At 46.5% G+C, this 16895-nt stretch overlaps 1 protein-coding gene across 1 annotated transcript; it reads left to right on the forward strand.

Moving 5' to 3' along the window:
• Nucleotides 1–5642: 5642 nt before the first annotated feature.
• Calm1 (calmodulin 1) lies at nucleotides 5643–16039 on the forward strand. Its single transcript, XM_005343451.3, has 6 exons — nucleotides 5643–5874; nucleotides 8525–8555; nucleotides 9753–9896; nucleotides 11935–12041; nucleotides 12373–12508; nucleotides 12637–16039. The coding sequence occupies exons 1-6, from the start codon at nucleotides 5872–5874 to the stop codon at nucleotides 12663–12665; spliced, it is 450 nt and encodes a 149-aa protein (XP_005343508.1). The 5' UTR covers nucleotides 5643–5871; the 3' UTR covers nucleotides 12666–16039.
• The last annotated feature ends 856 nt before the right edge of the window (nucleotides 16040–16895 follow it).

A 16895-nucleotide genomic window follows, 5' to 3' on the forward strand; every position in this document is an offset into this window, starting at 1 on the left:
CCTTTGCCTTGTTCCATTTGATCTCACGTCTGTCCTCTCTGGTCCTAGATGTGACCGCACTACACTCTAACTCAATAATCTGTTGGCACTATCCCCAAATCAAAGAGCATCAGATGGTAACTTCCGGAGCTGTGATAATTGAGGAGGTTTGAATGGAAAGAAGCCACTAAAGGTGCTGAATGGGGGGTCTGACACATTGAAACCAACCCGGAAACTGTGTGCTCTGTGAATTAGGAAGGGGGTGGTTCATTGGGCTAAACAAAGAATTGTGAATGTGATATTTAAGATGTTGGGGGCTTCAGGGTCACTAATCTAGGCACCTATAGATGCATTGTTCCTTTTAAAAAAAATCTCTAGAATGGTGTCACCCAACAGAAGTTTCTTCAGGGATGGATGTCTTCTGCACTGTCCAATACAATGGCCACCACATATAGGAGTATGTACTGCTAGCAATACTGAGGAGCTGTATTTTAAAGTTGGAATTGCTTGATTTAAATAGCTACACATGGTTAGTGGCTCCTGCAATGGACAGCTCAGCTCTGGAAGAAAAGACAAAAGCTATTCACTATGAATGAAAACCCAACCACACTACTACTTAACTTGATCATTTTATGTTTTGTTTTGTTTTGTTTTATGTTGTGAATGTGTGTAAGGGGGCACACTCCCGTGTGGAGCACAGGATGTTTTCCTCTGTCACTCTGTCTTGTTGCCACAAAATAGGCTCTCTCATGGACCTGGAAGCTTACTGTGAAGATTACCTGCCTGGCTGGCTGACTTTTTAATGAGATCCCAGGGTCTTTCTGTCTCTGCCTTCCAGTGGTGGAATTACAAGCACATGCAGCTTGGCCTAGCTTTTTACATGACTGCTGGGGATTCAAACTCGGGTCCTCATGTTTGTGCAACAAGCCCTCTCACCCACTGTGCCATCTCCATAGCTCCTACCAATTGGATCTTCACTCTTCTGGAATTGGCGAGCTCATGTTTGGATATGTTCTGCAACCAGCATCGTTTTATCTAATTTAGCATTACAGTTCAGTTGTATGCCCATCCAGGCCTTGGTGACATCCCAACTTGTGCCAATCACTCACTCTGCTTTGTAAGCAACTGAGTCACCCAAAAAAACCCTACCATGCCAGCTGACTGTGGCCACACAACCCTCCCCCGACTAAACAATTGCTGAAAGCTTGTCCTTGTGAACTGGGTTAGGGTGAGATCCCACCCCCAGCACATTTGATAGACATGGTAAGTTGCTGACTCCGATTTGAATACTGATTTAAGGTAATTTTGAATTTGGCTTTTGGATTATAAAGAAAATGGTTGCCTACTTAATTCCAAAACAATATGATTTAAAAGACTTGTCTTGGTAGCATATCCCTAATCCCAGTACTCCAGAGAAAGAGACAGGATAATAAATTCAAAAGCCTGGGTTACATAGAGATTCTGGGCCAGCCTGCGCTACATAGCAAGACTCTCAAAAAACAAAACCCTACTTTGCACAACATCACAGATGCCTCTTTTTTTTTTTTTTTTTTTGGTTTTTCGAGACAGGGTTTCTCTGTGGCTTTGGAGCCTGTCCTGGAACTAGCTCTGTAGACCAGGCTGGTCTCGAACTCACAGAGATCTGCCTGCCTCTGCCTCCCGAGTGCTGGGATTAAAGGCGTGCGCCACCACCGCCCAGCAGATGCCTCTTTTTAAAGGAGCCTGAGTTCAGTATGAACAACTGAAGCACGAAACTTTGATCTTATCCCATGGGCATCATACTCTCTCAATTCATGCACTCAGTTCCCCTGGTCTCTATAACCACTGGCTGCTCGTGGCTTCCGAGTTCAGTCAAAGCATAAGGACGATGAGATCCAAGTCAGGCCAGCTATTTCTCTGTGCTCTAGTTCTCTATCCCTGACTCCATCTTCTTGTGTTGTATATTCGTGACCGTGGGCAAAAGGGTGGCGTCATAGTTAACTTGAGCTGTCACTTGATACAAAAAAGTCAGCTGAAGAACTGGCCAAATGAGACTGATCTGTGAGGCCTTTTCTTAACCGCTAGTTGATGCAGGAGGGTTTTAGCCTGCTGCCGGCGGCGCCATCCCTAGATGGGTGGGCCTGGGCCATACAGGAATGTTGGCTGAGCACTGAGGTGAAAGGTGTAGGGAAGCACTCCAGAAGGCAGCATTCCTCCATTGCTGTCGGCCTTGGTCTCCTGTCTTGGCATCTTTCCCTGGTGGACTGTATAACCTACAAGCTAAAATAAATCCTTTCCTTCCCAAGTTGATTTTGGTAGTGGTATTTATTTATTTATTTATTTATTTATTTATTTATTTATTTTGGTTTTTCGAGACAGGGTTTCTCTGTGGCTTTGGAGCCTGTCCTGGAACTAGCTCTGTAGACCAGGCTGGTCTCGAACTCACAGAGATCCTCCTGCCTCTGCCTCCCGAGTGCTGGGATTAAAGGCGTGCACCACCATCGCCCGGCAGTCGTGCTGTTTATTGCAGCAACAGAAAACTAATTAGAGTAGAAGTTGATACCTAAGAGGGGGATTCTTTTGTGATGAACCCGACCATCTTGGCTTTGGGGAAGGTGTGGAAGCATTTGAAACTGAGCTGGGAAAGCTCTTGAGTCCTCAGAGTTTAGTGAGATTTTTTTTTTTTGTAAGAATGTGGAGGAAAAGAATATTAAGAAAAATGCAGATGATCAAGGCCTGTAAAGTCCTGGAGGGAGTTTGAGAGTCGCTCAGAGATGCTACTGTGTGGTGATATAGTTCAATCAGGAATCTGTGGAGGGGCTGGAGAGGTGGCTCAGCAGTTAAGAGCACTGGTTGCTCTTGCAGAGGACCTGGGTTCAATTTCCAGCACCCACGTGGTGGTTCACAACCATCTGTAACCCCAGTCCCAGGAAATGTATATATGTACACCAGGCAAGCATCTGGTGTACATATATACATTTGCATAAAGTAAAATAAATAAGTCTAAAAGTAAAAAAAAACAAACAAACAACCAAATCCGTGAAAGTGAAATCTTTCCTTGGACAATGGGTGCATCCATCTGGGCAACCAGTCAGCTGTGAATAAGAAGACACCAACATCACAGAGGCAAAAACCTTCTGGGAAGTATTTCCTTAGTGTCAGCACACAAAGCTGTGGTCCAGAGGGGCCAAGGCTGCGTCTCAAGCTGGCAGCCAAACTTGGCAATGTTTAAGAGTCTCCCACGTGGTACTGGTTTTGGCAGCATGAAAGCTGGATTGAAGGGGTCATGGAGAGAAGCTGAGGCTTGGCAAGGGGCAGTCTTTATATTTCTGGCCCAGGGCCGCATTCTTTCCTCTTCTCTTCTATTTAACATTATTTGATTTAAATAATTTCACATAGAACTATTTTTTTTAATGTCACAGAATGTTCCATAGGCTTTTGGGATCTTGGTACATTACCATAATGAAGCTTTATATAATTGCTGACCTCTTCAGGAATTAGGAAGTTAATTCCCTGGGACACGAACACTCTGTGGACCTAAGTTGCCAGCCAGAGAATCTGACCCCTGAAATAGGCAAATATTTAACATTGTATCTTTAAATTTTCAGATACTGATTTAACTAATATACAATCTAATATTAGAGCCCTGAGCAAAGACTCACGCTCTAGTTTATGCCCAATCACCGACTCACAGGAAGATCCTGGGCAAGTCACTTGACCTTCTTATATTTCAGTGTGTGAAACTAGCCGTAAAGCTGTGTAAAGCATGACCTCATTACCAACCCACTACACTTGAAAGCTAGTTATGTGCTTTGATATGTTAAAGAATTGCAAAGGAGCACTCATTTGTAAAATATGAACGGACAGAAAATTGTTCTGTGATGATTAAAATAACTTTAGGATGAATGGTGCTTAGCAAGTTAAGTCATGAAAGTGTTTCAGACATTTTACTTAGTGAAATAGTTAAATGGTACAGGAAAATATTCGGCTGGTTTTGTGAAACCATGGGTTGTATCTATGTAACCAAAATAATTATAAGGGACGGAAGACTACCAGAAACAAAAGGATCCACAATAATTAAACGTACCTCATTTTTAGGCCACCATTTCTCCCTTATCATCGCATACCAAATGTTAAAATGTATTTAGCTAACTACCTTATGAAAAGCCTGATAGAAAAAGAAAGAGAAATTCTATTAGGAACGAAACAGTTATAATGAGTTTGGCCATGTAGACCTGGAATTCATTAGATTGTTGAATATGCTTTAAATTCACTTTGTATTAATCTCTGTTCTCTGTGAACCCAGGGATAGTATGTGTGTTTGTGAGGGAAGGAAGCCAGCACCGTTCCCAGGCTTGGGGCTACAGCTTCCCCTTAAACAGCAGGTTCCCCCTTTCTGCAGCATTCCAGAACACTGGTAAGCCAGTCCTCCAGTGGCTGACAGGCTGTCTGAGGCAATCCTATGAGGTCCTCTGGCATCTGCACCGTGCAGGGACATTTCCTATTATCTTAAAACACCTATCTGCAGCCTCTGCCAAAGCCAAAGAAAAAACGACTTTCCCAGCAGGGCATGATAATCACACATTTTTGCCACAATTTCTGAAAGAATAAACAACCTGCAGCTTGTCCTGGCCTTGCAAGCAAAAGATCAAATTCTGTATTCTGTCTTGGCAAGCAAAGAAACTGCAGCATTTTTTGTTAAGATTTTTTTTTAAGTCCCAGGCGCCAAATTAAGACCCGAGATAGTTTTTGTGTTGCCCCTCCCCAGTTTACAGAGAATGGAGAATAGCGAATTTAAAGATTAAAATATTATTTAAGGATTATAATTAAGATTGTAATTAAGATTGTCTAGCTCCCTACCAGAATCAATTGGCTGTGCATGTTCCAGCTGTAAGCAGAGGAATTCTGAGTATCTTTCCCCTCCTTTGTGTATATGAATTTATGGATTTTCAGGACCGGGACAATTAGGAAAAAGCATGTAAGGTTTTAAGGTCTATATAAGCTACTCACTGCATTCATTTAAGAAGCAGGCAGAATAGAATCTGCCATAGGAAAAGGAACAAACCCAGCAGGGGACAAATCTTCCAGCATCTTTAAAAATTTAGTGGAAATGTAAAAACACGAAAACTAGACTGGTTGAGCCTGTAAACACGGCACAGACTTATCAACTGTGCCTGGGACAGTTCTCCAAAATGAGAAAAGTACAACATCCGATTAATTTCTTCTCCAAGGCCGTCCACCTTGTCCCCACACAGTTCCCTCTCCTCTGCTGCTCAAAGTGGGAGGTCGATTCCTTCCCTCCTCCTCCAAGCGGCTTTCTCAGCCCCCAAACCTCCCGCGGCTCCTAGGGCACTAGGCGGCCCGTGAGGACCCAGGAGGGTGGCTCTACGACCCGGTACCCACCAGGAGGTGGTGGGAGGGGGATACACAGGTGGAGTGGGGCTAGGTGATTGGCACAGGCTGAAAGCCCGAGGCTGTCCCCAGGTCTCACTCAGGGGCATTCCATGTCCACGGGATGCTTGTGGCACATGCCAGGACCCACGCTCGAGCACTGGACTCCCCAGTGACCCCTGCCCGCGGAATGGGACCGCCGCGCCGGGCGCGCCTGGGGGGCGGGGCCTTGCGGCGAGGCCCGGCTGCCGCAGGGCCGCCCTGCGCGAGGCGGTACTGCCGCGGCGGAGGGATACGGCTCAGCGTATATATATCGCGGCACACAGGCTCGCGCTACGGCAGTGGTGCTGGGAGTCTCGTGTTCGCGGTGCCGTTACTCGCAGTCGGGCGGCGGCTGAGGCTCAGCGCACAGCGCAGGTAGCGTCTTAGCAGCAGCAACAGCGGAGGCACCTCGGCGGTCACAGCCCCTGCGCTGGTGTAGCCACCCTCGCCTGTTCCGCTCTTCCTTCCTTCGCTCGCACCATGGTAGGTCGGGATCGGCAGTCGCAGGCTAGCAGCTGCCCAAGCTCTCCCCAGATTTGTAGTTGAGTCTTGGGGCTCCCCCCTTTTCCTGGCTGAGGTTACTCCCCCACCCCTCTTTGCCGGGTGCTACGCGGAGGCTGCGGTTAAAAAGGATGCATTTCGGGTTTGCATCTCGGCTTTGGTTGCCAGGGATCCTCCTCTTGAGTTTTGGACGCCTCTGGGGCTGGAGTCTATAGTGCGCTGTGCGCGGGCTGGAGCCGCTGCCACAGCTGCACCGGGGCCTTCCGCATCCACCCCCTCCCCCAGCCCCGCACCCACTGCATCCAGCGCGCCGCACCCGGACTGCCTGCAGCGCCTCGGCCGGGGCCGGCAGGGGGGGGGGGGGGGGCGAACCGGGCGGGGCAGGCCGCGACGTTCCGGTAGCCAGCCCCAAGCCGCTGAGAATGAATGGGTCGGGGAGAGCCGATGGCGCACAGGGTTTCGGCCGAGGGCTCCTGGGTGCCCTCAGCCACCTTCAGTCACCCGGCCGACCCAGTTGGGCACCCTCCCTCGGCTGCGATCCCCTCCTTCCTCCCGGGGGGCGCGGCGCGGGCGTGAGCTGGGAAGGAAGGAGCCGGGGAAGGGTGGGGTTGGGGGCAGGAAGGCGAAGGCTGGGGGGCGGAGAGGGCGGAAGCGGCCGCCCTGCGGCCGGGCGGGGCCCCGCGGGGTGGCCGCGCGCGTGGCCGGGCCATGCAACCTCGACCCCCCCCGCCCTCCTGGTGCGGTGCTAGGCGGGCGCGATCGCCCTGGTCCACGGGGAGGCCCCTTCCCGCGGGAGGCGCTCGGCTCGCGCTAATTGGGGCGGCGGGGCGGGGGAGGAGAGAGTTGGCGCGCGCCACGGTTTCCATTAGAGACGCAAAGTTTCTGCTGGGGAGGAGGCGGCGGCAGGCTCTGTGCCTGGGGGAGCGGCAGCGGTGGGAGGTGCCGGGGATAGGCAGCACCCCCGTCCTGGGGCCCCTTTGGGCCTGCACCCTGGTCCGGCCCCTCGCCCTGTGTGCCCCTTGTTCACGCCACTCCCTGGGCGGCAGGGAGATGCCCATCTCCACGTTTCCGCTTTCTCTACAGCCTCTGGATTGCCAGATGCGACTGTGCGGGTTGGCCCGGTGCGTGTGCCGTGGCCCCTTTCTCCCTCGCCAGGCAGAGCTGACATCACCAGCAGCACTTTCTGCCCTGGCGGGGCTGCCAGAACGCCTTTGACTCTAGGCCAGAATGACTTGGGGGGTGGGGGGAGTCGTTGTCCTGAAGGTAGACGCATTTGATAGGCCTCCAGTCAGAGGATTTTTCGAGGAGGTGGAACTCTTCTCACTGAGCAGACAGTTTCTCCTACGAGGTGTGGCAGTGCTTCCTGTCGTACAAGACTGACATGGCTGGGCATTACATAAATCATCGTGTCTCCATTTGCCTTGAAAGTAGCTTCCAGTAATGGATAGGAGGAAGACCCATTTAAAATATAAAAAGTAGAAAGTCTTTCCTCCCCCAAATCAATGTATAAGGCGAGTTTCCACAGAAAAGAATAAACTCCAGTGCCACCGGGTTTCTCTTGGAGTTTTATTTGCAACTGGCTTCATTAAAATAAAAATATATATTCTCTTTGAGATCTTGAGTTCCCCTGGCTGGAGGCACAGGTTCAGGGGTGCAGACACTAAATAGTGCAAGGTAAAAAATAAAAAGCTACTTCGTGGTCATTTAGTACATGGAAATTCTGAATGTTGGCGATCAGCAGTTTTTCTGTCACTCTTAAGGAGGGCAGTGTAATACCAGAAAATGATAATAGTTATTCCTGTACATGAGGAAAAGGCTATCGTATCGCCTCAAAAAGAGTATTGTTTTCTGTGTGCTTCATTTTTGCAGTTTTATAATAGTCCTAAGATTCAGTTTTTTTCCTGGCTTCCTAAGCATAGGAATTTGGCCGAAGGCATTAGCCATTGTAAATGGTAGACTTTTAGCAAATCGCTGCCTAATTTAAATGATTGGAAAACATTTATTTCGTAGAAATGAAACTGGGGTGGTGGGTAACCCATTACTGTATATTTTTGTCACTTAATTGTTTCTCATAAAATGGATATAAAAGCCTGATAATCCAACCCAATACCATTATGTAACGCCATTGTGGAGATTTTGGAGGGCCCAGAGCTATGCGCAAGGTGCACTAAAAGCCTGCCCCTGGACAGGATCCTGGTGCTGGCTGCCTTGTCGGTGGCCTTGGGTTGGGTCTCTTGGATGGAGCCAGCGACTGCAGTGTTTCTGGCGCAGTAGGTGGCGCTCGTCTTTCTCTGCGTGTTGCTGGTGCTGTGAATACTTTGACCACTAGAGGCGCCATTTTCCACATTACATTACTGGATTGCAGTGCGAACTGCAAGCAGCAGGCCAAAGAAATGAAACCAGCACATGCTGTCACTTCTTTGTCACCCTTTATTGTTAAGCGAGCCTAAACAGTTTTCCTTTTTTATAGTAACTTTCACTTAATGGCAGTGCTAATGATTTTGAAACACTCGCTTTTTTAAATTACTGATTTGAAAAAAAAACCCACAATTTTAAGTATAATTAGGAAAGCTAGGTTATTATCAACCAAACTTGCCTAGATTGAATTATGACCTTTTCTTTCTCCGTGTAGGCTGATCAGCTGACTGAAGAACAGATTGCTGGTAAGTTGAGGACTGGGGAGACCCCAGGAAATGGGAACTAGGTTCTGACCTGTTATTGTATCTCCTGTGTTGTCTCTTTCCCTCTCCTGTTCGCATGGTTTTCTAAGAATTCTTGAGCAGAAACAGTGAGGTCAGGTGTTTTAGAGGTGACGTGGAGTGGACCCTGCCTGCCTGGCACACTCTGGGGTGTGCACAGCTGCCCAGAGAAGGAGATGCACTGACCCTGCTACTCCAGAGTTATTAGACACAGGTCTCTCAGTGGTCTACCAGTGAAGCTTGTGCTTGCTATGCTAAAATATATGGAAACGGGTAGATTTAATGCTGTAATAATTGGGAAATGAGTCACGTTTATTTAGTCTTTACTCTTGGAGTGAGGTCAGTTTTTCTTTTTCTATTTGTTTTTTGTTTTGAGGTGAGGATCTCTCTGTAAATCTTACTGTCCTGGAATTTGCTGTGTAGACTAAGCTGGCTTTGAATTCACAGAGATCTTCTGCAGTTGCCTCCAGGGTGCCACCATGCCCAGCAACTTTATCTCTAATGTTTCCGTCTTAATGTTTTAAGGTGGTTTCTAGAGATGCCTCAGTGGGAAAGAACACTTACTGCTCTTGCAGAAGATTCAAGTTAGGTTCCCAAGACACATGTAATTTTCAGTGGTCTCTAACTCCAGTTCCGGGGGATCCAGTACTGCCCTCTGACCTCTTCAGACACCAGGCATGAACGTGATGGACATACAGATGCAGGCAAGCAGTCATGCACATAAAATAAGCCTGGAATTCTGAAAAATATCTTGAATGTGGCAAAGAATATGCTGGCTGCCTGGGAATGAACCCTTTTAGTAACCGTGTTGCTATGAAACGGTTCCTTGTAACTATAGAAGTGCGACATGAAAGGGACTTTACTGTAACTGGTAAATCGGCATCTCAGATTGCACTTGGTGACCAAGTTAAGTATGATCAGGCTAGCTTTTTTAAAAAATAGGATATTGTGGCTTTATTGAACTGGTTACCAGGACAATGTTTGCTTTCTGGGCTACTGTGTGCTGGCCAGACCTACAGGCCTATTGTGGTTATTATTTCTGTAGATAAAGGCCAGGTGGTTTCTGATAACTTGGACAGTTTGTCTTGGCAAGCCCCAGGGAAGTGTGTATCACAACAGTGTTGGGTAAAAACACTGATTCTAGTAAACTTCTCTTTTCAGAATTCAAGGAAGCTTTCTCCCTGTTCGACAAAGATGGTGATGGCACCATCACAACAAAGGAACTTGGGACTGTCATGAGGTCACTGGGTCAGAACCCAACAGAAGCTGAATTGCAGGACATGATCAACGAAGTGGATGCTGACGGTAAGGGCTTTAGAACTGAATGCACACCACTGTTGTGTAATTAAAATTCAGACTTGTCACAGAATGTTTTTAAGGTCCCTAGAGCAAAACAAATGTGCAGAGTTCCTTTCTATGGTTGCCTCGCAGCCTCTTGACATTAAAATAGAAGACAGTGGGTTTGCTGTCCAGTTCGTTCTGCTGTGGTCTAGAGCATTTCCTGGATTGGATCACTGGGATTTTTTTTGTTTGTTTGTTATGTTTTGGGGTTTTTTTTTCCTACTTACTGGGACCTGCAGCTCTGATCTTTATTGACTGACCCCAGAGGCTATACCAAGTTTTGTGGGGAAGTAGACATGAGTAGCCAGAGAGCTTGCTGTTGTTTCTAAGAGACGGAACCTGAGGGCGGTGACCGAAGGGCACCCTTCGACATTAGCCGGGAACTGAGTGGTGTCTGAAGACTACATCTGTGGAAGAAAAGCTATGTAAGGCTGAGGGCCGGAAGAACCAGTAGCTCCCCTAATAGTTGTCTGTCTGTCCGAGAGAACAGTAGCAGACAGAGTTTATTCTCCTTTTTTCAGTAAGCTGGTTTGGAAGCACTCTCCCTAGTTGAAAAGTCCCATAAGTCCTAAGACTGCAGACTGTAAAGGAGCTAGGAAGGCAGAGCCTGGGCCTCAGCTGTGCTTTGTCGACCGATGCTGTGAGAGCAGCTATTAGAAAACATGGCACTGGAGAGTGTTGTGTTAGATGTGGGTTTTCTGTACCATTAAAATACCCCTAAAGATGATTCTCCTCCTCAGTGCTGTTTTAGGAAAAATCGTCCATAATTCTGTCTGGTTGATGAACCATATGGGAACATGGGCAGGCCTTTCTGTTTTCTGTAAATCCTGGGAAACCAGGCTCGATAGGAGACTGTTTGACTGTCAGAGTGTATGAAACAGTGGGAGAAGCTGCATCAAGCCTTGTTTTGATTCCTAAGGATCTCTTCACATGCTTCTAGGTAGCACTTAGTCATTTATTTTGTCTTATATAAATATCTTCAAAGACTTTAGGAATTTTTGATGTTGTGTTCACTTACATCGTTACACCATTGTAGGGATTGAACCCAGGACACTAAACCATCATTCACACAAGCCTTTCAAAGCTACTAGCTTTAAATGTGGTAGTGAAAATGAATTGTAAATAACTCCTGTTTTGGTGGGGTTTTCTGTTGGTTTTGTTGTTGTTTTCTGTGATGTTATTTCCATTTAATTCAAGTTAGTGTTAATTTGGGATTTGTCTTTGGGAATATTTATCCCTTAGCTTTAGAGGAATTGTTTGGAATGTTGGCTGTTGGGTGGATTCCTCTGACAGTTTACTGAAGATCAGTGACCCTAATCTGAGAACGGCTTCTGAGCTTTTCCCTTCATGGAAAATGAAGCTGCTGAATTGGGGGTTTGGGAGTAAGAGTGTGTGCTTGGCATAATGAGAGGCCCTGGGGTCAATCCCCAGGACCAAAACAGAAACAAAAAGCCAAGTTGGGTAAGAGCATGTTTAGATCACATATATAATAGGGCCAGAAATACATCTGGAGAAGACTTGGGGAACTGGGCAGGGTATAGTAGGCTTTTTTCTTGCTCTCACTTTTTTCCCCCTAAAGCGTTTTGAACATTGCTAGGACATTATTAGTTAGGACTGAGTGTTCTCCCTGGACAGACAATTGCATGCTTCCTTTTCCAAACGGTGTAGTCTGCTTTCATGACTGTGAACCCAGATGTGCAGCTTCCTTTGCACTGTAAATGCTATTGTGAACCCAGATGTGCAGCTTCCTTTGCACTGTAAATGCTGTGCTGCACATTGCCACGTCGCTTGATGTTGCTTGACATGTGACATTGCTCTGTGAGGTTACAGAAGGTTGACCTAAGAAAAATGAATAGTTTAAAACAAATAGTTCATCGGTGTAGTTATCGCTGGAATTGTACAGAGTGCATCTGTCTGAGCAATGCATTTGTCTGTACGGTGTTCTAAGATTACTGCACAGGGCTGTCTGTGTGATGCTTATCTTTTCTTTTTGTGATTAAAGGGAATGGCACCATTGACTTCCCAGAGTTCTTGACCATGATGGCTAGAAAAATGAAAGATACAGATAGCGAAGAAGAAATCCGTGAGGCATTCCGAGTCTTTGACAAGGTAACCTTGCACACTTGCCTTGGAGAGGCACATTACATGGCTCTGGGCTGTCACCGCTGAAGGTTGTAACGGTTGGTTAGAGTTAGCCAGAGTGCCTGAGCCTCTCCTTTGACGCCCCAGCAGAGAGAAATGCTGATCTGACTGTCTGTCTTTGTTGTGTTCAGTGTGTCTGCTTTTGAAAAACTGTGCATTTTGTGTTTGATGACTGGTGGGAGCTGGGTCGGAAGGAATGTTGACGGTACCTTGAGGGAGGCTTGGACAGTCAGAGAGCTGCTTGCTCTCCAGAACCTCCATCTGCCGTCACCTTGTAACAACTGCTGTCTGTTGACAGGATGGAAATGGTTACATCAGCGCAGCAGAATTGCGCCATGTCATGACAAACTTAGGAGAGAAGCTAACGGATGAAGAAGTAGATGAGATGATCAGAGAAGCAGATATTGATGGAGATGGACAAGTCAACTATGAAGGTAAGGCTAAATGTCCTGAGCCTGGTTTTCAGCAGCGATTACTGTGCACAGCCACCACTTGTATTGTACACAGTAAATCTGTCCGTTACCACGTCTTTTAAAGATAAACTTTATATTTGTCTTTTCAGAATTCGTACAGATGATGACTGCAAAATGAAGACCCACTTTCAACTACTTTTCCCTCTAGAAGAATCAAATTGAAATCTTTTACTTACCTCTTACAAAAAAAAAAGAAAAAAGAAAAAAGTTCATTTATTCATTCTGTTTCTATCTAGCAAAACTGAATGTCAAACGTACCTTCTGTCCACACACAAAATCTGCATGTATTGGTTGGTGGTTCTGTCCCCTAAAGATCAAGCCCCCACATCAGTTTTACAGTATAATACTCGTACTACCTTATAAGGAAGCACTTAGTGGACTCCTTAAAGTTCCATTTGCTAATGATTAATACACTGTTTGGGCTGGCCAGTTTCTCATGCATGCAGCTTGACGATTTGAGCACAGTCAGGCCTTTGTATTAAAACTGAAAAATGGAAAAAGCAAATTCAAAATCTCAGATGGGTTCTACAATTTGTTCAGATCAATTGTCAGTAGCCAGTTTGCTGCAAACAAACATTTAAAATTGGTTTACCTCAGGATGGTGTACAGAAAATGGGTGAAGCTGAACTTTGAGACACAGCCCCAGGAAGTAGGATGGCCCTCTTGTCCTTCAAGTGCTCCGACCCCATGGTGACAGTGACACCTGGTGGCATGCCTGAGTGATGGTTTAGTGCTGTGTGTGTTGTACTAGAGTGAAGTAAACATCAAGGCTGTCACCAAATCACACAAATTTTTAATAAGAAATGTTTACCAAGGGAGCATCTTTGGACTCTCTGTTTTAAGACCTTGTGAACCATGACCCGGAGCCAGCAGAGTAGGCTGTGGCTGTGGACTTGAGCACAACCATCAACATTGCTGTTCAGGAAATTAGAATTTACGTCCATTCCAAGTTGTAAATGCTAGTCTTTTTTTTTTTTTTCCAATAAAAAGACCATTAACTTAAAAGTGGTGTTAAATGCTTTGTAAGCTGAGATCTGAAGGGGGACGAGGACAAGGCCATTGGAGGGGAAGCCAGCGTACATAGAAACATGCCCACCATCCAGGATAACCTGGGTTTCCCTCCCAAGTTCCTAGCATCAACTCCTGAAACCTGGCCGACACTGATTGCTTTGTCATCATTGGCCATGTAAGTCTCCTTATGTTTTCTGTGTGTCTCTGTGTGCGCACGTGCTCGACTATCTTGGTCACTTGATGTTCGGGCAGAGGAGCTTAGTGAGGGAACAGCCTCTCCCAGGCGTGCGTGTGTTCAGGAGATCTCAGCTGTGCTGCTGCTGACCACAAGAGGCCACCTGTGCAGGAGACTTGATTAGTGTGTCTGTAACTCAGTCTTCGGTGTATGTGGAAGCGGTTATCTAGTCAGAGACTACCAGTCACCTTTGGTTCAGTTTTTAACTTATGAGATCCTTTAGCTTCTATATGTTTTTTTAGTTGATTTTTTTTTTCCCTGTAAGTAGAACTAATACTTAAGCCTCTGGCTTGAAAGAAAACCACAAACAAACAAAAAAAAAAAAAGAACAAAACCAAAAGTTGTAGCCCAGAATAAATTTCATGTCTAATTATAAACCTATAACCAAAAGTCAGATGTGCTGGTCCTGGTCTGTTTAGGACCCCCACCCCCACCCCAGAAATGTGTTGCTTTTAGTACAGAGCTCATTTTTGAAACAAGGGCCTCGTACATTTTTCAGGGTGTTTACTGGTTGTATCTGATTAGCAGGGAGCTTTGGCTTTGAGTGTGGGGGTGGCCGGGAACAGGGGCAGGCTTCTAGCAAGGCACCGAGAAGCCCTTGGCAGCCAAATGGGTGCATTCAAGGCTGTTGTGTAGATCCTTGGCTTCTCTGACTCTCCTACTCCCTGCCTTTCTGGTGTTTCATAGCTCCTTTGTATTTGCTTTCTTCTGCCAGAGGGGTGGGTCAGAGCTGTGGAGAGAAAGACGCTGTGTGCCCTTGCTGGCCCTTGGGCTGGGGGGTTGGCAGACAGGTTGGTGAACTGAATCATTAGGTATTCCTGAGAATGCCTTGGGGGTTCCCTTCTGGGGAGAGCACCGAGGGTTCCAGGTGTGAGCAATGGCGGTGGCTTTGTCTTGGAAGGTGGATGGAATTGCCCAGTGTGGACCCAGTCTCAGGCTTGTGGTCTGACCTCTTGGTAGTTTCAAAGGGGGTTGGAGGTGACTTACTTTTTTAAAACTTACCTCCTATCTTTTACCTTTTACCAAGTCTTTGTAGAAGCTGGGTAGACTTGGCTTTAGCAGCCCCATAGCCTGTCCCTTAAGGCTACCTTTAAAACAGGATTCTTGTGTGGCCAGGAACCCTGCATGGGAACTGCAGAAACCCTAACCCCCAGGGAACCGGAAGCTGAAGTTTGGAGTCGTGCGAGGCAGAGCACCCCCACCTCCTGGGCCTCCCCCACCACACACCCTGGGACACAACCAGCCCAGGGCTTGGTGTTAGCTTCTGAGTTTGTGAGGGGAAAGAGCTGGGTGTCCTGGAGTCCGGATAGCACTTTCCTGTAAACTCTTTCACTTACTAAGTACTCTATAAATATATACATATATTTATATATATATATGTATAAAGTGACTAGTTAGCTGGCATCCTGCTTTAGCCTGAGACTTGCACACCTCTTCAAAGCTGTGTTCTCCGACTGTTCGGGGGAGCTGTTGAGCAAGGCAAACAACTTGATGGCTCAGATGGGCTTTAATGCACTGTTCCAGGGAAGGCTTTTTCTGATTTTTGGACAAATTTTTGCACACTTTAATTGGTGTCTTTGAGCAACTTACATTGAAGACAAGCTGTTGTACATAGTTTTATATTCTCTTTCTAAGTGCATGTCCGACTCGTAACCATATGGTAATGAATGGCTGTCCAGTAGGCCTAGCGTTACTATCACACTAGAGGGATAGCACATACCACCCACCCCTCTGCATCCTGGAAACTTACTGAACAGAATCAATTCAGGCAAGTCGACTATTAGTTCAATTATCTTAACCACTAGAATTATTTATGGTGTGTCCTAAATACTTTCCTTTGGCAGCGACCAGATTTATACTGTTGTGTCTTAACTGAACCCCTCAACTGGCAGTCACCTACTTTTTCTTTTTAACTATCCCTTGACATTGTTCAATAGAAGACAGTTCTTTGCTGCCTATCCCTTTGAGTAAGAAGGTAGGGATGTGTGTTCTTCCTCTAGACCTACTACAATGTTCATTAAACACCTAGAGCAAGGATGGTGGTGGTCCTTCTGTTACTGAAGTCACCCTTCACTGTGGCTGTTTGAAAAAGAGATGTACTTGAACGTTCTGTAAATCTTGAGATAAACTGTTGTGGAGATTTAACCACCTCGCTGATGGGGGACCAACTCTATGGAAATTGTAAATAAGTTTTATTTATAAACCTGGCACTGTATTCAATAAACATTGCTGTAGCCTTTCACCTCTCTACTGCGAACTGTGTAGGTTCTTAGCTCTCATGCCCTCAAGAGAATGCCCCGGACCGTGCAGCTGGTGAGTGTGTGGGCTAAAGTTGGCAGAGATGGCCCAAAGCAGTTGTGCTACAGCATCGAGTATTTCTGGGGTTACCCAAACTCTTGGCTGATTAATATCCTTTGAATTTCAAAAGCATATTTTTAGGCTGGGGACAGATCTCTTGAGTTTAACACCCCCCCCCCCCCGGTCTACTAGAGTTCCAAGCTAGCCAAGGCTATATAGTGAGACCCTGTCTCAAAACATTTTAAAATTCTTAGTGGAGATGTAGCTCAGTTGGTAGGGTGCTTGGGGGAGCATCCGTGAAGTCCTGGGTTTAATACTCAGCACCAGGTATCTTAGACTGGGGATGGGACATAATCCCAGCACTTTGAGCACTGGGGTGGTAGAGGCAGAAGGATCAGAAATTCAAGGTCATTCACCGTCAACTCCTACCCACCTGTTTAGAGGGATGTTATCTAGGGCCCCTCCCCGAGTTTCTTCCCCAATCTGTCCACGCAGTGATGGCTAAAAAGGGAAAGGTCACAGGATGAGCCCCTGCTTTGGCTAGAAAAGCTGAGCCATATCTCCAGAAGGTTACTTAAAGAATCTGTCCTGTGCACACAGGCTGGAGATACTACCTGGAGGACAGAGTTCCACTTTGGGGTGGTAGGGCTGGGCTCAGATTTGGTAGGTTCCCTACCATCTCAACCTGAAAATATGATAATCGGACCAGCACCCAGGTCTGGTTTTCTGGGATTCTGATCAATCTGGTTTGGCATCAGCACTCGCTGTGTCCTTTGAGGTGATAAATGGGGCTTCAACATTCTC

The sequence above is a fragment of the Microtus ochrogaster genome, chromosome 1, assembly GCF_000317375.1.
Source record: "Microtus ochrogaster isolate Prairie Vole_2 chromosome 1, MicOch1.0, whole genome shotgun sequence".
Classification (NCBI taxonomy): domain Eukaryota; kingdom Metazoa; phylum Chordata; class Mammalia; order Rodentia; family Cricetidae; genus Microtus; species Microtus ochrogaster.